General features: G+C 43.4%; 1 protein-coding gene across 1 annotated transcript in view; it reads left to right on the plus strand.

Moving 5' to 3' along the window:
• The window catches only part of LOC141259323 (probable cation-transporting ATPase 13A5), a 417702-nt gene that overhangs the window by 281008 nt on the left and 123488 nt on the right, over positions 1-13206 (plus strand). Inside the window, exons 20-22 of the mRNA XM_073675081.1 lie at positions 2065-2202; positions 5445-5524; positions 5953-5995. Of these exons, the coding sequence (XP_073531182.1) occupies positions 2065-2202; positions 5445-5524; positions 5953-5995 (261 nt within the window). The remainder of the gene's footprint in view (positions 1-2064; positions 2203-5444; positions 5525-5952; positions 5996-13206) is intronic.

Below are 13206 nucleotides of genomic sequence, written 5' to 3' on the forward strand. Positions count from 1 at the left end.
CCCTTGTGGTCATGTGCCGCTATGCCACGCCCCCTTTCGGGCATGTGCCACTAAGCCATGCCCCCTTGTGGACATGTGCCGATAAGCCATTCCCCCTGCTGTCTGGTACAACGTGGTTGGTTGTCCTGGGGGGCTGGGGCTGTCTCTAGTGTATTTAAGGGCTCCGTGGGCTCCGCCCCGGTGCCTAGTCTATCTCTCTCTAACCTGGGGTGAGGTCTCTGGTAGTAAATGCAGTGTGTGAGGGTTGTTGTCAAGGGTTCCTGCTGAAAGCTCCCTAGTCATCCTAGCCATCAATTAGGGCTAGGGGAATGCTGTGAGCAGCACACTCTACCGTGTCGGTTCACCGGTTGGTGTCCACGCCACGGAGGCGTCCTTGCTACCAATCCAGCATTCCAGGGTCCGCCATTGCATGTGGTCACGCTGCCGCTTTTACACCCATGTGTTGGGTGCTGCTGAGATCCTCCTCCTCTTTAGGAACTTAGGTTTCAGGCCTTTCCTGGCCTGCAGCTATCGGCAGCTCTATACGCCGCCATCTACTGATCAGGCGTTTCATGCTGCCAAATCCTTCCTGCTCTGCACAGCGGTGCTTTGCAGTGCAGAAGTTTATTAGTTTTGTTTTTGGAGTTTTGCTAACTCCCAGCTTTGTACCTTGTTAGGTACTACTTGTGTGTGCACTTAATACACTAGTTCATTTCTTTCTCTGTGTTTAGCTGAACATTCCTCTGGGACTCAGGTGCTGCAGCTCCTCTGCAGTCCGGTGGACCCCGACAAGTACTTTAAGTTTTATTTTATTTTATTAAAGGACACGCCAGCATAACAGCCAGAAATGGCAGTATTTTCTGACAACGTATATGTGATCCGTTTGACGGAAAAAACAGAGTTTTAAATACCTGGACTGTAGGTAAGTAGTTTGAACAGCAAACTGCGGTGAATTGCTTCTCTGACACACTAAAGGAAATTTTTAATGGAGGCCAGAAATGGCAGTATTTTCTGACAACGTATATGTGATCCGTTTGGTGACTCATATACTTATTATGTTCCCTATTCAGGCCCCTATAAACTTGTAATGTCCTCTATTCTAGCCTTCATGTACTCCTATCCCTTACTCTGCCACTCGTATAACTCTAATATCCCCCATTCTTGATACCATACATTAGAAAATGTACCCCATTCGAGCCTCAGACACCTATAAAGTAGCCAGAATACAGGACAATTTATTTGTAATGTTTCCATGCTGATCCTCTCCATATAGAAATAAAAAACAGCTTCTACATCTCACTTGTCCATGCTCACTCTGAAGTCGGCTCCTTCTTGTCTGGGACTGCCTGACATCACCTGATGGCCTCTGATAGACTATTGTGGAGTAGGGAGCCAGAGACTCTCTGCACCACAATAGTTTCAACTGAATGTGTAGTTGCGGACTGCTCATCCAGATGAAAATAGCGCTATCATCTGCAAGCATTCTCTGTAACTGAGATTGTTATGTTCCTGAGTGTGACTACCAAGGAACTCTCCAAATGGTCAAAGTATCAGCAAATATAATTTTAGATTAGTTTTGGTTTTGATATGTAGCACAATGTATTTCCAAGTTGCCTTTTTTAGATGATATTAATATGTAAATTGTGACATTTGTAAATTATAGACATTTAAATGGTTTTCCCTTCTGCAACATTCATGACATATCAATAAGCTGTGCCATAAATGTCCAATACGTTCAGACATCACCACTTTGGATGATCTGCAAATTACTAATTTGTCTAGTTTTGTAACTCCCATTGGAAGGAATGCAAAGGACAGTTGATAAATGGTGACCTATCCATTCCTGACAGTGCATGCGTGGGTCCTATTGAGGTAGATGTGGGTCCCAGCAATGAGACCTGTGTATATTGAGCAATTATGGCCTATCTTATTAATATACCGTAAATGTCCCAGAGTGGACTATCCTTTTAAGTTTAAGACTGTCAATCACTTTAGATGGCTATCCTGAACACTGTTCTAAGTTCATCAATGATTGTGATACAACAAAGGTATAAAATACATAACTGAATGCCTTTTTTTGTTCAGAGAACCATGAAACATAACATAAGTCCAGCCTCTGAAATTACTGAGGGTTTTAATGTTAATGCAGGAAAAAATCATTACGCAATGAGTGGCAAATCATATGAAATTATCAAGCAACATTTCCCTGACCTGGTACTCGAGGTAAGTAATAATTTTATGCAAAAAGAAATAGTAATATTAATAACGTTTTCTATTTACCTTGGGCACTGGATATTAAGGATATAAAGGGCTGTTTAAGGAAAGTCGACCTTAAGTGGGGAAGCCAAATTCATCTATCTTAGGGTGCCAACCTACGGGGCTAGGTAGCACCAATCACAAGGAATAATTTAGGGTATTGTACCCATGAATGCCTGGTATCATATAGGGCTAAATAAAATAAGTGTTCTTATCTGGTTCATCTGAGGGCCAATACATTTATGTGTGTTTTGTTTTGTTTGTGTTAGGCTATGTGTCCACACTGCGGAAATGAAGCAGAAATTTTCTGCTTCATTTCTGCATGTCCTCTTCCGGATAAACGTATGCGGAATTCAGCACGCGTTTATCGTGCGTTTATCGCGCGATTTCCACATGCGGAATTGCCTTGCGTTTTTTATTGCACTGCAAAGGCAATTCCACTTGCGGAAACGCAAAAATAATGAACATGCTGCCGATTTTTCCCTGCAGCAAAAACGCTGCGGAGAAATCCGCAGCATGGGCATTGAACTTGCGTAATCACATTGGGGACCATGGGGGGCGGATAACATAGCGTTTCACAAGCGTTTACGTTGCGGAAATTCCGCAGCATATCCGCTTGAAAAACGCTACGTGGGCACATACCCTTAGGGTTCAGTTTTTAATGCATATCTAATGAACTATATATTTTTTGAGAGGCTTTAATTATGTTAGACCTAATTTGATGATCCTCATGCTACCACATTTGATGTTAGAAGGCCATTTCAAAACGGCAGTTGTGATTGACAGCTAACTGTCACATACCTTTTTAATGCCATGATCATGAGTAATATTGATATCTATGGGATTCAAAAAACAGAAAGGTGTACTCAATGTTTACTGAGAGTATGAATTTTGAGAGAGGTCATAGGATTGCCTAGTCACAATTATTCCTAAAATTTACTTTAGATACGGCTTTACTAAAGATGAGCCACAGACAAGTTCGAGTCAAATTCCCTGAAATTTGCTGTTCCATACAAATTCAATCTACAGTGTGGGCGATTTATATGGATACACCTAAATTAAATGGGAATGATTGGTGATATCAACTTCCTGTTTGTGGCACATTAGTATATGGGAGGGGGAAATCTTTTCCAGATGGTTGGTGACCATGGCGGCCATTTTGAAGTCGCCATTTTGGATCCAACTTTATTTTTTTCAATGGGAAGAGAGTCATGTGACATATTAAACTTATTGAGAATTTCATAAGAAAAACAGTGGTGTGCTTGGTTTTAATGTAACTTTATTCTTTCATGAGTTTTTTACACGTTTATGACCACTTATAAAATGTGTTCAAAGTACTGCCCATCATGTTGGATTGTCAATGCAACCCGCTTCTCCCACTCTTGACACACTGATAGCAACAGCGCAGAAGAAATGCTAGCATAGGCTTCCAGTATCCGTTGTTTCAGATGCTGCACATCTCGTATCTTCACAGCATAGACATTTGCCTTCAGATGACCCCAAAGATAAAATTCTAAGGGGGTCAGATCGGGAGACCTTGGTGGCCATTCAACTGGCCCATGATGACCAATCCACTTTCCAGGAAACTGTTCATGTAGGAATGCTTGGACCTGACACCCATAATGTGGTGATGCACCATCTTGCTGGAAAAACTCAGGGAACGTGCCATCTTCAGTGCATAAAGAGGGCAACACATCGTCCTGTAGTAATTTCAGATATCCAGTGGCATTGAGGTTTCCATTCATGAAGAATGGCTCCACTATCTTTGTACCCCATATACCACACCATACCATCAAGATGCGAGATGTGCAGCATCTGAAACAACAGATACTGGAAGCTTGTGCTAGCATTTCTTCTGCGGTGTTGCTATCAGTGTGTCAAGAGTGGGAGAAGAGGGTTGCATTGACAATCCAACACAATGGGCAGCACTTTGAACACATTTTATAAGTGGTCATAAACTTGTAAAAAACTCATGAAAGAATAAAGTTACATTAAAACCAAGCACACCATTGTTTTTCTTATGAAATTCTTAATAAGTTTGATGTGTCACATGACCCTCTTCCCATTGAAAAAAGTAAAGTTGGATCCAAAATGTCCGACTTCAAAATGGCCACCATGGTCACCACCCATCTGGAAAAGTTTCCCCCCTCCCATATACTAATGTGCCACAAACAGGAAGTTAATATCACCAACCATTCCCAATTAATTTAGGTGTATCCATATAAATAGCCCACCCTGTACATCTGGCTGTATTTTACACAATGCTGAAGATTCAATGAGCATGCTAATTGAATTAAGCGTGGCTACGCGAGCGTCCCCATAGTGTCCTGCACTAATCATAGGCAGTATAAAGATATGAGCCAGCCAAGTAATGCCATTTTATGTCTATCCTGTGTAGGAACAGGAGCTCAGAATACACAGGATAGAGAAAAAAATGCCCAATGCAATTGTGTTGTTTTGCTTCAGTTCTGATGAAGCAGATTGAAAAATGGGATAATTTTAGTCTGTGAATGATAATTCTAATATTCAAGTGCTATAAAAGGGAGGTATTGTACCTGTATAGTCACAAAGTGTGAATGTGAATTGATTGATCTGTGATATACTGCAGTAACAGCACCTTAATAACAATTTTTTTTTCACACAGTGCAAACAAGGAGGATCAGTATTATTTCCCTCATAGCTAACAATCCAACTGAAAAGAAATCCAAAAATTACATTTTCATTGACACACAAGCTTTGAATTTAGAATTTGAGACACACAAGCCAAACTTTTGCCTAAATTTAACTTACACACAACTGTTTACCTACCAAAGTGAAGGTTAGTTAAAATATGCTGGGCTATCCGGAAGCGACTCACAGCTCAATGTAAGTCTATGAGAACCAGAATCAGGCTCTCATAGACTTAGCAATGAAAGCTTGAGACTGTTACCTCTGACTTCCGGTCAGTCAGAAGGTATCCATTCAGAATGTTCCTCTAATGTGAAGATGCTTATGGTGACCCCAGTGGCTCTACTTCTGTCTTGTGATTAACACAGGAAACTGCTACCTTGTCTTCATGTGACCATGAGTCCCGCTGCTTAAACAGCTGAGCTGTTGAGTGCTAAGGCAACTGCAAATGCAAATATGAAATATGCAAAAGTTGACTGTATAAATTTACGTTCAATATATATGTTATACACCACATTTCAACATTTTTTTCATTGTTTCAGATTCTTCTAAATGGAACTATTTTTGGCAGAATGACACCAAAACAAAAATCTGGCCTTATAGAAGATTTGCAAAAAATTGAGTGAGTAAAGAAGATATTGTTTCTAATGTCCAACATAGTTTGTTACCTTCTTGAAGCTAAAATCTGGGGTTCATTCTGAAGCTTATCATTTACAATTTTGTCAACTGTTTAATCTTAAAATGAAAATTATCTACAAGATCTGGGATATTATTGTTAATATCAGTAACTGACTTAGATATTGACTACTAAAGCTGCTAATGGTAATCTGGGCATAGCCTAGTTAATGGACATTGGCACTTAGCTGGCATATTTGTGCTATGCCAAACCTGACTGACATAACTTTATTTAAATGTTCTGTAATCTTGAATCTATTGATGACATTTATATTGCATTTAGCTTTTATAGCATTCATGCATTTATCTTGGCAGGTAGTTTGGGTTAGGTACACATGTATGTCTGTTTTAACTGTTATTTTACTTTTATTTTAGCTATTATGTTGGTATGTGTGGAGATGGAGCAAATGATTGTGGGGTAAGGTACTTTACTATCTAATTCCTACATGAGACTTCATATTCCCCTTCTCTTTCTAGAGTAGAATATCTTCATCTCTTGTAAGCTATCTCTGGTGTCCCATAGAGAAAGAATGTAGCTATTGCTCCACTAATCTACTCATTTCAGAACCCCTTTATCTGAGTCTGACTAATAAGACTTTCACCGGTCAGAAAATTATAACCTGTGAATAGCTGACTAACTTTCAATGTTGGGAATATCTTTTTAAAGTGTTCTCTAAGAATGTAACTTAAATGGGTACTGTGACTTACTGTATTTCAAACTGCAACTCTTCTTAGTCATGTATCTTGTGTTGAGCAAGTATGTTCTGTTAACCCTTTCGCCGAGTATGCTTGGGCGAGCACCGAGTAGTTACAGCTGCTCGGTGTTATGTTTAAATCACTCCCGTGTGCATGATTTGCGACTGCTTGACAGCTTTATTACATGTGAGGAATGATTGTTTCTTTTGCATTCCTCACATGTAATAAAGCTGTCAAACAGTCGCACGGGAGTGATTTAAACATAACACCGAGCAGCTGTAACTACTCGGTGCTCGCCCTAGCATACTTGGCGAAAGGGTTAACAGAACATACTCGCTCAACACTAATTCAGGACAGTTTCTCATACTGAAGTAACATAGCTTGAGATGTGTGTCTTAACTGACAGAAAAATAGCATATTAAGCATGCATACCTCACATAGCCACCCAAGCAGGGCTGAGAATCACTGTCTGCAGATTTATAGCAGGGCAGGGAGACTGACTGAGCAAATTGGGTAAAATAAGCATGGAGGAGCATAAAGCTGCAAAAGAATTCCATTGTGCTCAGTCAGAAAGGAGAAGATTTATTTCTTCTCATGTTACAGCCCTTCTCTGGTGGCTGAGTAAGGTATGTGTATCTACAATGCTGCTTTTCTGTGAGTTGAGATACACATCTCAAGTTGTGTTTCATCAGTCTGCAACCCATCCAAACTAGAGATAAGCGAATGTTTCAATATTCAATACAGATTACGATCGCCGTATTTGTGATATTCGCCAATCTATTTGTAGAATGTTCGTCGAACGTTACTGAACGCCATAGTATTCAATGGGGGGACAAAAAAACGCATACACAATACCTTAAAATGGACCCAACAGCTGCCAAAACACATCAAATTAGGAGTAGACACCTGGAAAGTGCCATCAATTGACCCAGAGTACAAGTAATATAATTATTATTACTATTACAGCGACATTTATTCCGTGGCGCATTACATGTGAAAAGGGGTCATCGTCGGTGACTCACCGACTGGTACAAGAGTAGAGGGGACCCTGTCTGTGAGGGCGAACAAACAATCTACAAGGGATGGGTGAGATAGAGTACAACAGGGTACAGCTTGTCATGGAGCGAGGGTTACCGCAGACTGTACGCTTGTCACAAGAAGCGGGTCTTCAGCTTCCTTTTCAAGGTTTACACGGTAGGCGACAGACTGATATGTTTGGTTACACCATTATCATAGTAGGGGAGATCCACAGGACAAATCTGTTGAGAGCCTAAATCACGTTAAGCTTCCAAAAGCTCACAACTGAGAAGATTAACCCCTGCACCGATTAATATGAAGGCTAGTGATGAGCGAGCGCTAAAATGTTCCGGGTAATCGTTGCTCGGGTCGGGCAAATTGGAATACTCAGGTGCTCGACCCGTGCAACGAGTCCAATGTAAGTCCATGGGAAGCTCGAGCATTTTTCAGCCGGCTCCCCCCGGCGGTCTGCTGAGGGCATAAAAATTGCCCAAATCGATGGTCACAGTGCTCAAATGACATGGGAACAGCATGGGGAAGAACCCTGGAAGCATTTCTGACTCCCAGGTCACTGCTGTCAATAACGTTGTTAGAGGTATTACGCCACTTTTATAAAACATAAAAACAAAACCAAAATGGATTTTCCTGGGAAATATGTTAAGGAACATCCTTTCCAGGGTAATGACTTGTATATAAAGCAAAATAAATAACCAAAAACAAAAATACTCCTCCACACCTTGGGCTATGTTCACACTTAACTTTTTTGATGCGTTTTTGCACTTTTGCATTGCTTTCAACCATGACAAATGCATTCACCAGAATATGTCATTTAAACATTTTACAACCTTATCTGGCCATGTGGTGTGTGACACATCATCAGACAAATCATGTTTCATTTATGAAGGAGGGACTCTGAAGGTCACAAAGCCTATTTTTATAGGGCCACCAGGTGGCCTTTACTATTTTTAAAGGGCCAGCAGTTGGTTCTCACTGTTCTTAGAGAGCCATCAGCCGGCTATGTTTTATTGTTCCTATTACTAAAGAGTGGGTCTCCTATACTATTATTGTGTATGCAGTGAGTGGCAGGGCTGCCCAAAATTTGGACGCACTCCAATACCACTTTGAAAATTTGGACGCACCTCAATACCCGTTTGAAGAGACTTAGAGGAGGGCCTCCTGAAAACAATGTTCCCATTATTAGGAAGTAGGTCTCCCATTGTGTTCGCCTATGCAGTGAATGCAAGGGTTGCCAAAAATTTGGAGGCACTCCAATTCCCCTAGGAAGAGACGTGGAGGTCAGAGGGCCTCCTGAAAACAATGTTCCCATTAATAGGAAGTGGGTCTCCTATTGTGTTTGCCTATGCAGTGAATACAAGGGTTATCAAAATTTTGGAGGCACTCCAATGTCCCTTGGAAGAGACATAGAGGAGGGCCTCCAGATATTTTTTTTCTCCCATTATTAGGAAGTGGGTATCCCATAGTGTTGGCCTATGCAGTGAATGCAAGGGCTGCCAAAAATTGGGAAGCACTCCAATGCCCCTTGGAAGAGACGTGGAGGAGAACCTCATAAACAATGTTCCCATTAGAAATGAGCGGGTCTCCTATACTTGTAATGCCCATGCACTAAGTGTATGGGCTGACAAACATTTACCCCTGGGGTGTATACATGAACATACTGAATATTTTTTTATTTTTACGGGCATCATAAACACCCTTTAAAAAAATTATGTGGGTGTTGCATCATGGACCACACTCATCCTGGTGATATGGTGGTGAAGGATGAGGATGAGGAGAAGGAGGAGACAAGAGCAAATAGCCAAAATCAGGAAGCGTATACCCATGTGTGGGTGTGAAGAGGTGCATGGGACTACACCTACCAAAAAAAGACACTGGATTTGAGTTTATGTTACGCTGCTGTCATTCGGTGGTATAGAAAAGTCTGGCCCAATCTAGCCCTTGTTCATTTTTAAAAGAGTCAGCCTGTCAGCATTTTCAGTTGACAGGTGGATGCGCTTATCAGTTATAATTCCACCAGCGCCACTAAAACCCGCTCTGATAAAACGTTAGCAGCAGGGCAGGCCAGGACCTCCAAGGCAAAGAGAGCCAGTTCATTCCATGTATCCAGCTTGGATACCCAATAATTTTAAGGCACAGAGGAATCACGGAGGACATTGGTACGGTCGGCAAGGTACTCCCTCAGCATCTTCCCAAACTTTGCATTCCTTGTGAGAGTACCCTGCACCTCAGGGCCTGTGCGATGGGAGGGTCAGAGAAAATTCTCCCAGAACTTTGACAGTGTTCCCCTGCCTCTGCTGGATTGAAGTTGTGTCTCTCTTGTCTGTACTCCTTCGTTGTCCAACAAACTGTGACCTCTGCTGCCAGCGTTTTCAGATGGGAATTTTTTTAATAGTTCCACAACAAGGGCCTCCTGGTACTGCCCCATTTTTGTAGACCTGTCCGCCTCAGGAATAAGATATATAAAGTTCTCCTTGTAGCGTGGGTCTAGAAGTGTCACTAACCAGTAATGACTGTCACCCAAAATTTTGAAAATGCGAGGGTCATGGAAAAGGCAGGGTAACATAAACTCAGCCATGCTTTCCAGACTGCTAACAGGCAAGACTAGAATGTCCCACCTTCTTGTCCTCAGGCCATCCACATTGAACAGACGGTATGACAGTTGTGCAGGTAGTACCATCTATAGCGCATGAAACTAGCTCCTGTTCTTCCTCCTCCTCTTCCTCATTGTCACCCAATCCATGTTGGGATGAGATGAGGCTGGCCTGTGTGTAATCACCCTGTATGGTTCCTTGCTCCATCTCATCGTGCTCCGCCTACAATGCATCCTCTTTGATTGTGAGCAGAGAGCGTTTCAGAAGACAGAGAAGTGGGATGGTGATGCTAATTATAGCATCATCGCCGCTCACCATCTTGGTGGAGTCCTCAAAGTTTTGAAGGATGGTACATATGTCCGACATCCATGTCCACTCCTGAGGTCTTATGTGTGGAGTCTGAACTGAATTACAATGCCCTTGTTGATGCTGGTACTCAACTACTGCCCTCTTCTGTTTACAAATCCTTCCCAACATCTGCAGTGTAGAGTTCCAACACGTGGGGACATCACACACCAGTCTTTGAGCCGGAAGCTACAAATGCTGCTGAAACACTGCAAGGGCGGCGGAAGCTGTAGTTGACTTTTTAAAATGGGCACACAGACGGCGTACTTTAACAAGCAGATCTGGCAGCTCCGGGTAGGATTTGTGAAACCGCTGAACCTCAAGGTTATGCACATGAGACAGGCATGGTAGGTGTGTGAGCTCGCCTCACATCAGAGCCGCCACCAGGTTCCGGCCATTGTCACACATGACAATGCCTGGCTGTAGGTTCAGTGGTGTGCCTGCTTTTTCGGAGCTGTCCACAACTCTTCAGCATTGTGCGGTTTGACGCCTAAGCATATTTGCTTCAGCTCAGCCTGTTGCCGCTTGGCAGAGACAGTGCTGCAGTGCTTCCAGCTTGTGACTGATGTGGTCATTTCGGAGATGGAGGCTGAAGAGGAGGCTGAGGAGGATGAGGTGCAGGAGCTGTAGACCGTGGGGGCAACCCTGATTGACCTAGGGCCCACAATACTTGGCATTTGGAGGACTTGTTCCGTCCCAAGGTCCGACTGGAGCCTGGCTTCCACTATGTTAACCCAATGTGCAGTCAGCGAGATGTACCGCCCCTGCCCACAAGCACTTGTCCATGTGTCCGTGGTTAGGTGGACTTTCCCGGTAACTGCGTTGTTGAGGGCACGGCTAATATTTTGGGATACGTGCTTGTGTTATGTGGGGACAGCACACCGGGAAAAATAGTGATGGCTGGGGACCGAGTACCGAGGGACGGCCGCCGCCATCAGGTTGCGGAATGCTTCTGTCTCCACGAGCCTAAAAGTTAACATTTCGAGCACAAGCAGTTGTGATATGTGGGAATTTAGTAGTGTGGCCTATGGGGTGTTGGCTGCGTATTTGCGCTTGCGTTCCAAGGACTGGAACATGCTATGGAAAACGGAACGCTGCGGTGGGACAAGGACATGGACGTGCCTCCTGATGCTGCTACTTGAGAGTGTGCAACGACAGGTACAGGGCAGGAGGCATATTCACATGCACCATGGACAGGGGATAGGCTTGCATGCACAACAGCGGAAGAGGCAATGGTGCCACCAGCAGACACTGTTCCTGGACCCTGGGGTTCAGCCCACAAAGTCAGGTGCTTTGCTGCCATGTGCCTGATCATGCTGCTGGTGGTCAGGCTGCTAGTTTTGCCACCCCTGATGATGCTGGCCTGACAGGTGGTGCAAATGGCCCTTTTGGGGTTATTGGCAGAGTCTTTAAAAAACAATCAGACTTGGGAAGATCTAACAGTTGTACTGGCAACTTCCTTCGTGTAGGTGTTCCGGGGAACGGTTGCCTGCCTTCTGTCTGCGGCGAACACACTGCTTCTTCCTGCCTGTTCGGGTGCTCTGCCTCCCTCCCCCTGTGTGCTGCTGTCCTTGCTCTGCATGTCCTCCTGCCAGGTTGGGTCAGTTACTATATCATCCACCACATAATCTTCTACTTCCGCACCCTGGTCCTCATCCTGACTTTCTGGCAATTGTGTCTCATCATCGTCCACCTCTTATGACACTTTCCCACCGTCGCCTTCGTGTGACCATGGCTGCTCAAATATTTGGGTATCGCTACATGCGATCTCCTCTTGCCCTGCTTCAAGTGGACCGGGCGAGAGGCCAGAATCTATAAATTGAAAAGTGATTAGCTCTTCGGAGTGTCCATGTGTGGTATCAGTTGTCTCCGGGCACTCGTCATGGTGGGAGGAAGGAGTATCAGGGAGTGGAATATGCAGTCCAGTCTCACTGCTACTGAGACTTGACCGTATGGAAGACAGGGTGGTGGTGGTAGTGGTGGCTAAGTGACTGGAAGCATTATCCGCTATGCAACCAACAATCTTTTGACACTGCTCTTTGTTCAATAGTGGTATGCTGCGGTCCCCTAAGAATTGGAACAGGAAGGTCGGGCGAGAAGATGTGGGTGTTTGTTTTGGCACAATTTCAACTTGCCCATGGCCTCGACCTCTGCATGCACCATCACCATTACCATCAATTCCAGTTCCCCGTCCCTTGCAACACGCCTTGCTTATTTTAAATGGAGGACAGTTTCTTCAATGCTCACTACAAATGGCTGAATTTGGAGTGATGTCATATGTATGACAGAGAAACCAAAGTTTTAAATACCTGGCCTGTAGGTAACTATTTTGAACAGCAAACCTGTGTCAAAAACTTTGCTGAGACACTAAAAAAAAAATTTAATGGCAGCCAGAAATGACAGTACTTTCTGAAAACGTATATGTGATCCGTGTGATGGAGATAACACTGTTTTAAATACCTGGCCTGTATGTAACTATTTTGAACAGCAAACTGGTGTCAATTGCTTCACTGACACACTGAAACAAATTTTTACTGGAAGCCAGAAATGACAGTATTTTCTGAAAACGTATATGTGATCCGCATGACGGACAAACCATAGTTTTAAATTCCTGGCCTGTAGTTAACTATTTTGAACAGCAAACTGGTCTCAATTGCTACACTGACACACTGAAACAAATTTTTAATGGATGCCAGAAATGGCAGTATTTTCAGCGCAATTGTGTGATAGACAAACCACAGTTTTAAATCGCTGGACTTTTAGCACTGTAATATGGAAAGTACCTGGCTGGATTTTGCAGTGCCAACAAGCAAATGGCGCAGAACAACGGTGTTCTCTGGATTGCTTTTTAAGTAAATAATGAGGATCCAAAAAAATGATTCCTGGCCCCTGAGACCTGGGCCTATTTCTAGAAATATCTAACAGCAGCAGCAGACAAAACTGGAATGGAGCCTCTTGTGCT

This window comes from Phyllobates terribilis, unplaced genomic scaffold (assembly GCF_046119375.1).
Source record: "Phyllobates terribilis strain yellow unplaced genomic scaffold, ASM4611937v1 Scaffold_3__8_contigs__length_932513732, whole genome shotgun sequence".
Taxonomy (NCBI): domain Eukaryota; kingdom Metazoa; phylum Chordata; class Amphibia; order Anura; family Dendrobatidae; genus Phyllobates; species Phyllobates terribilis.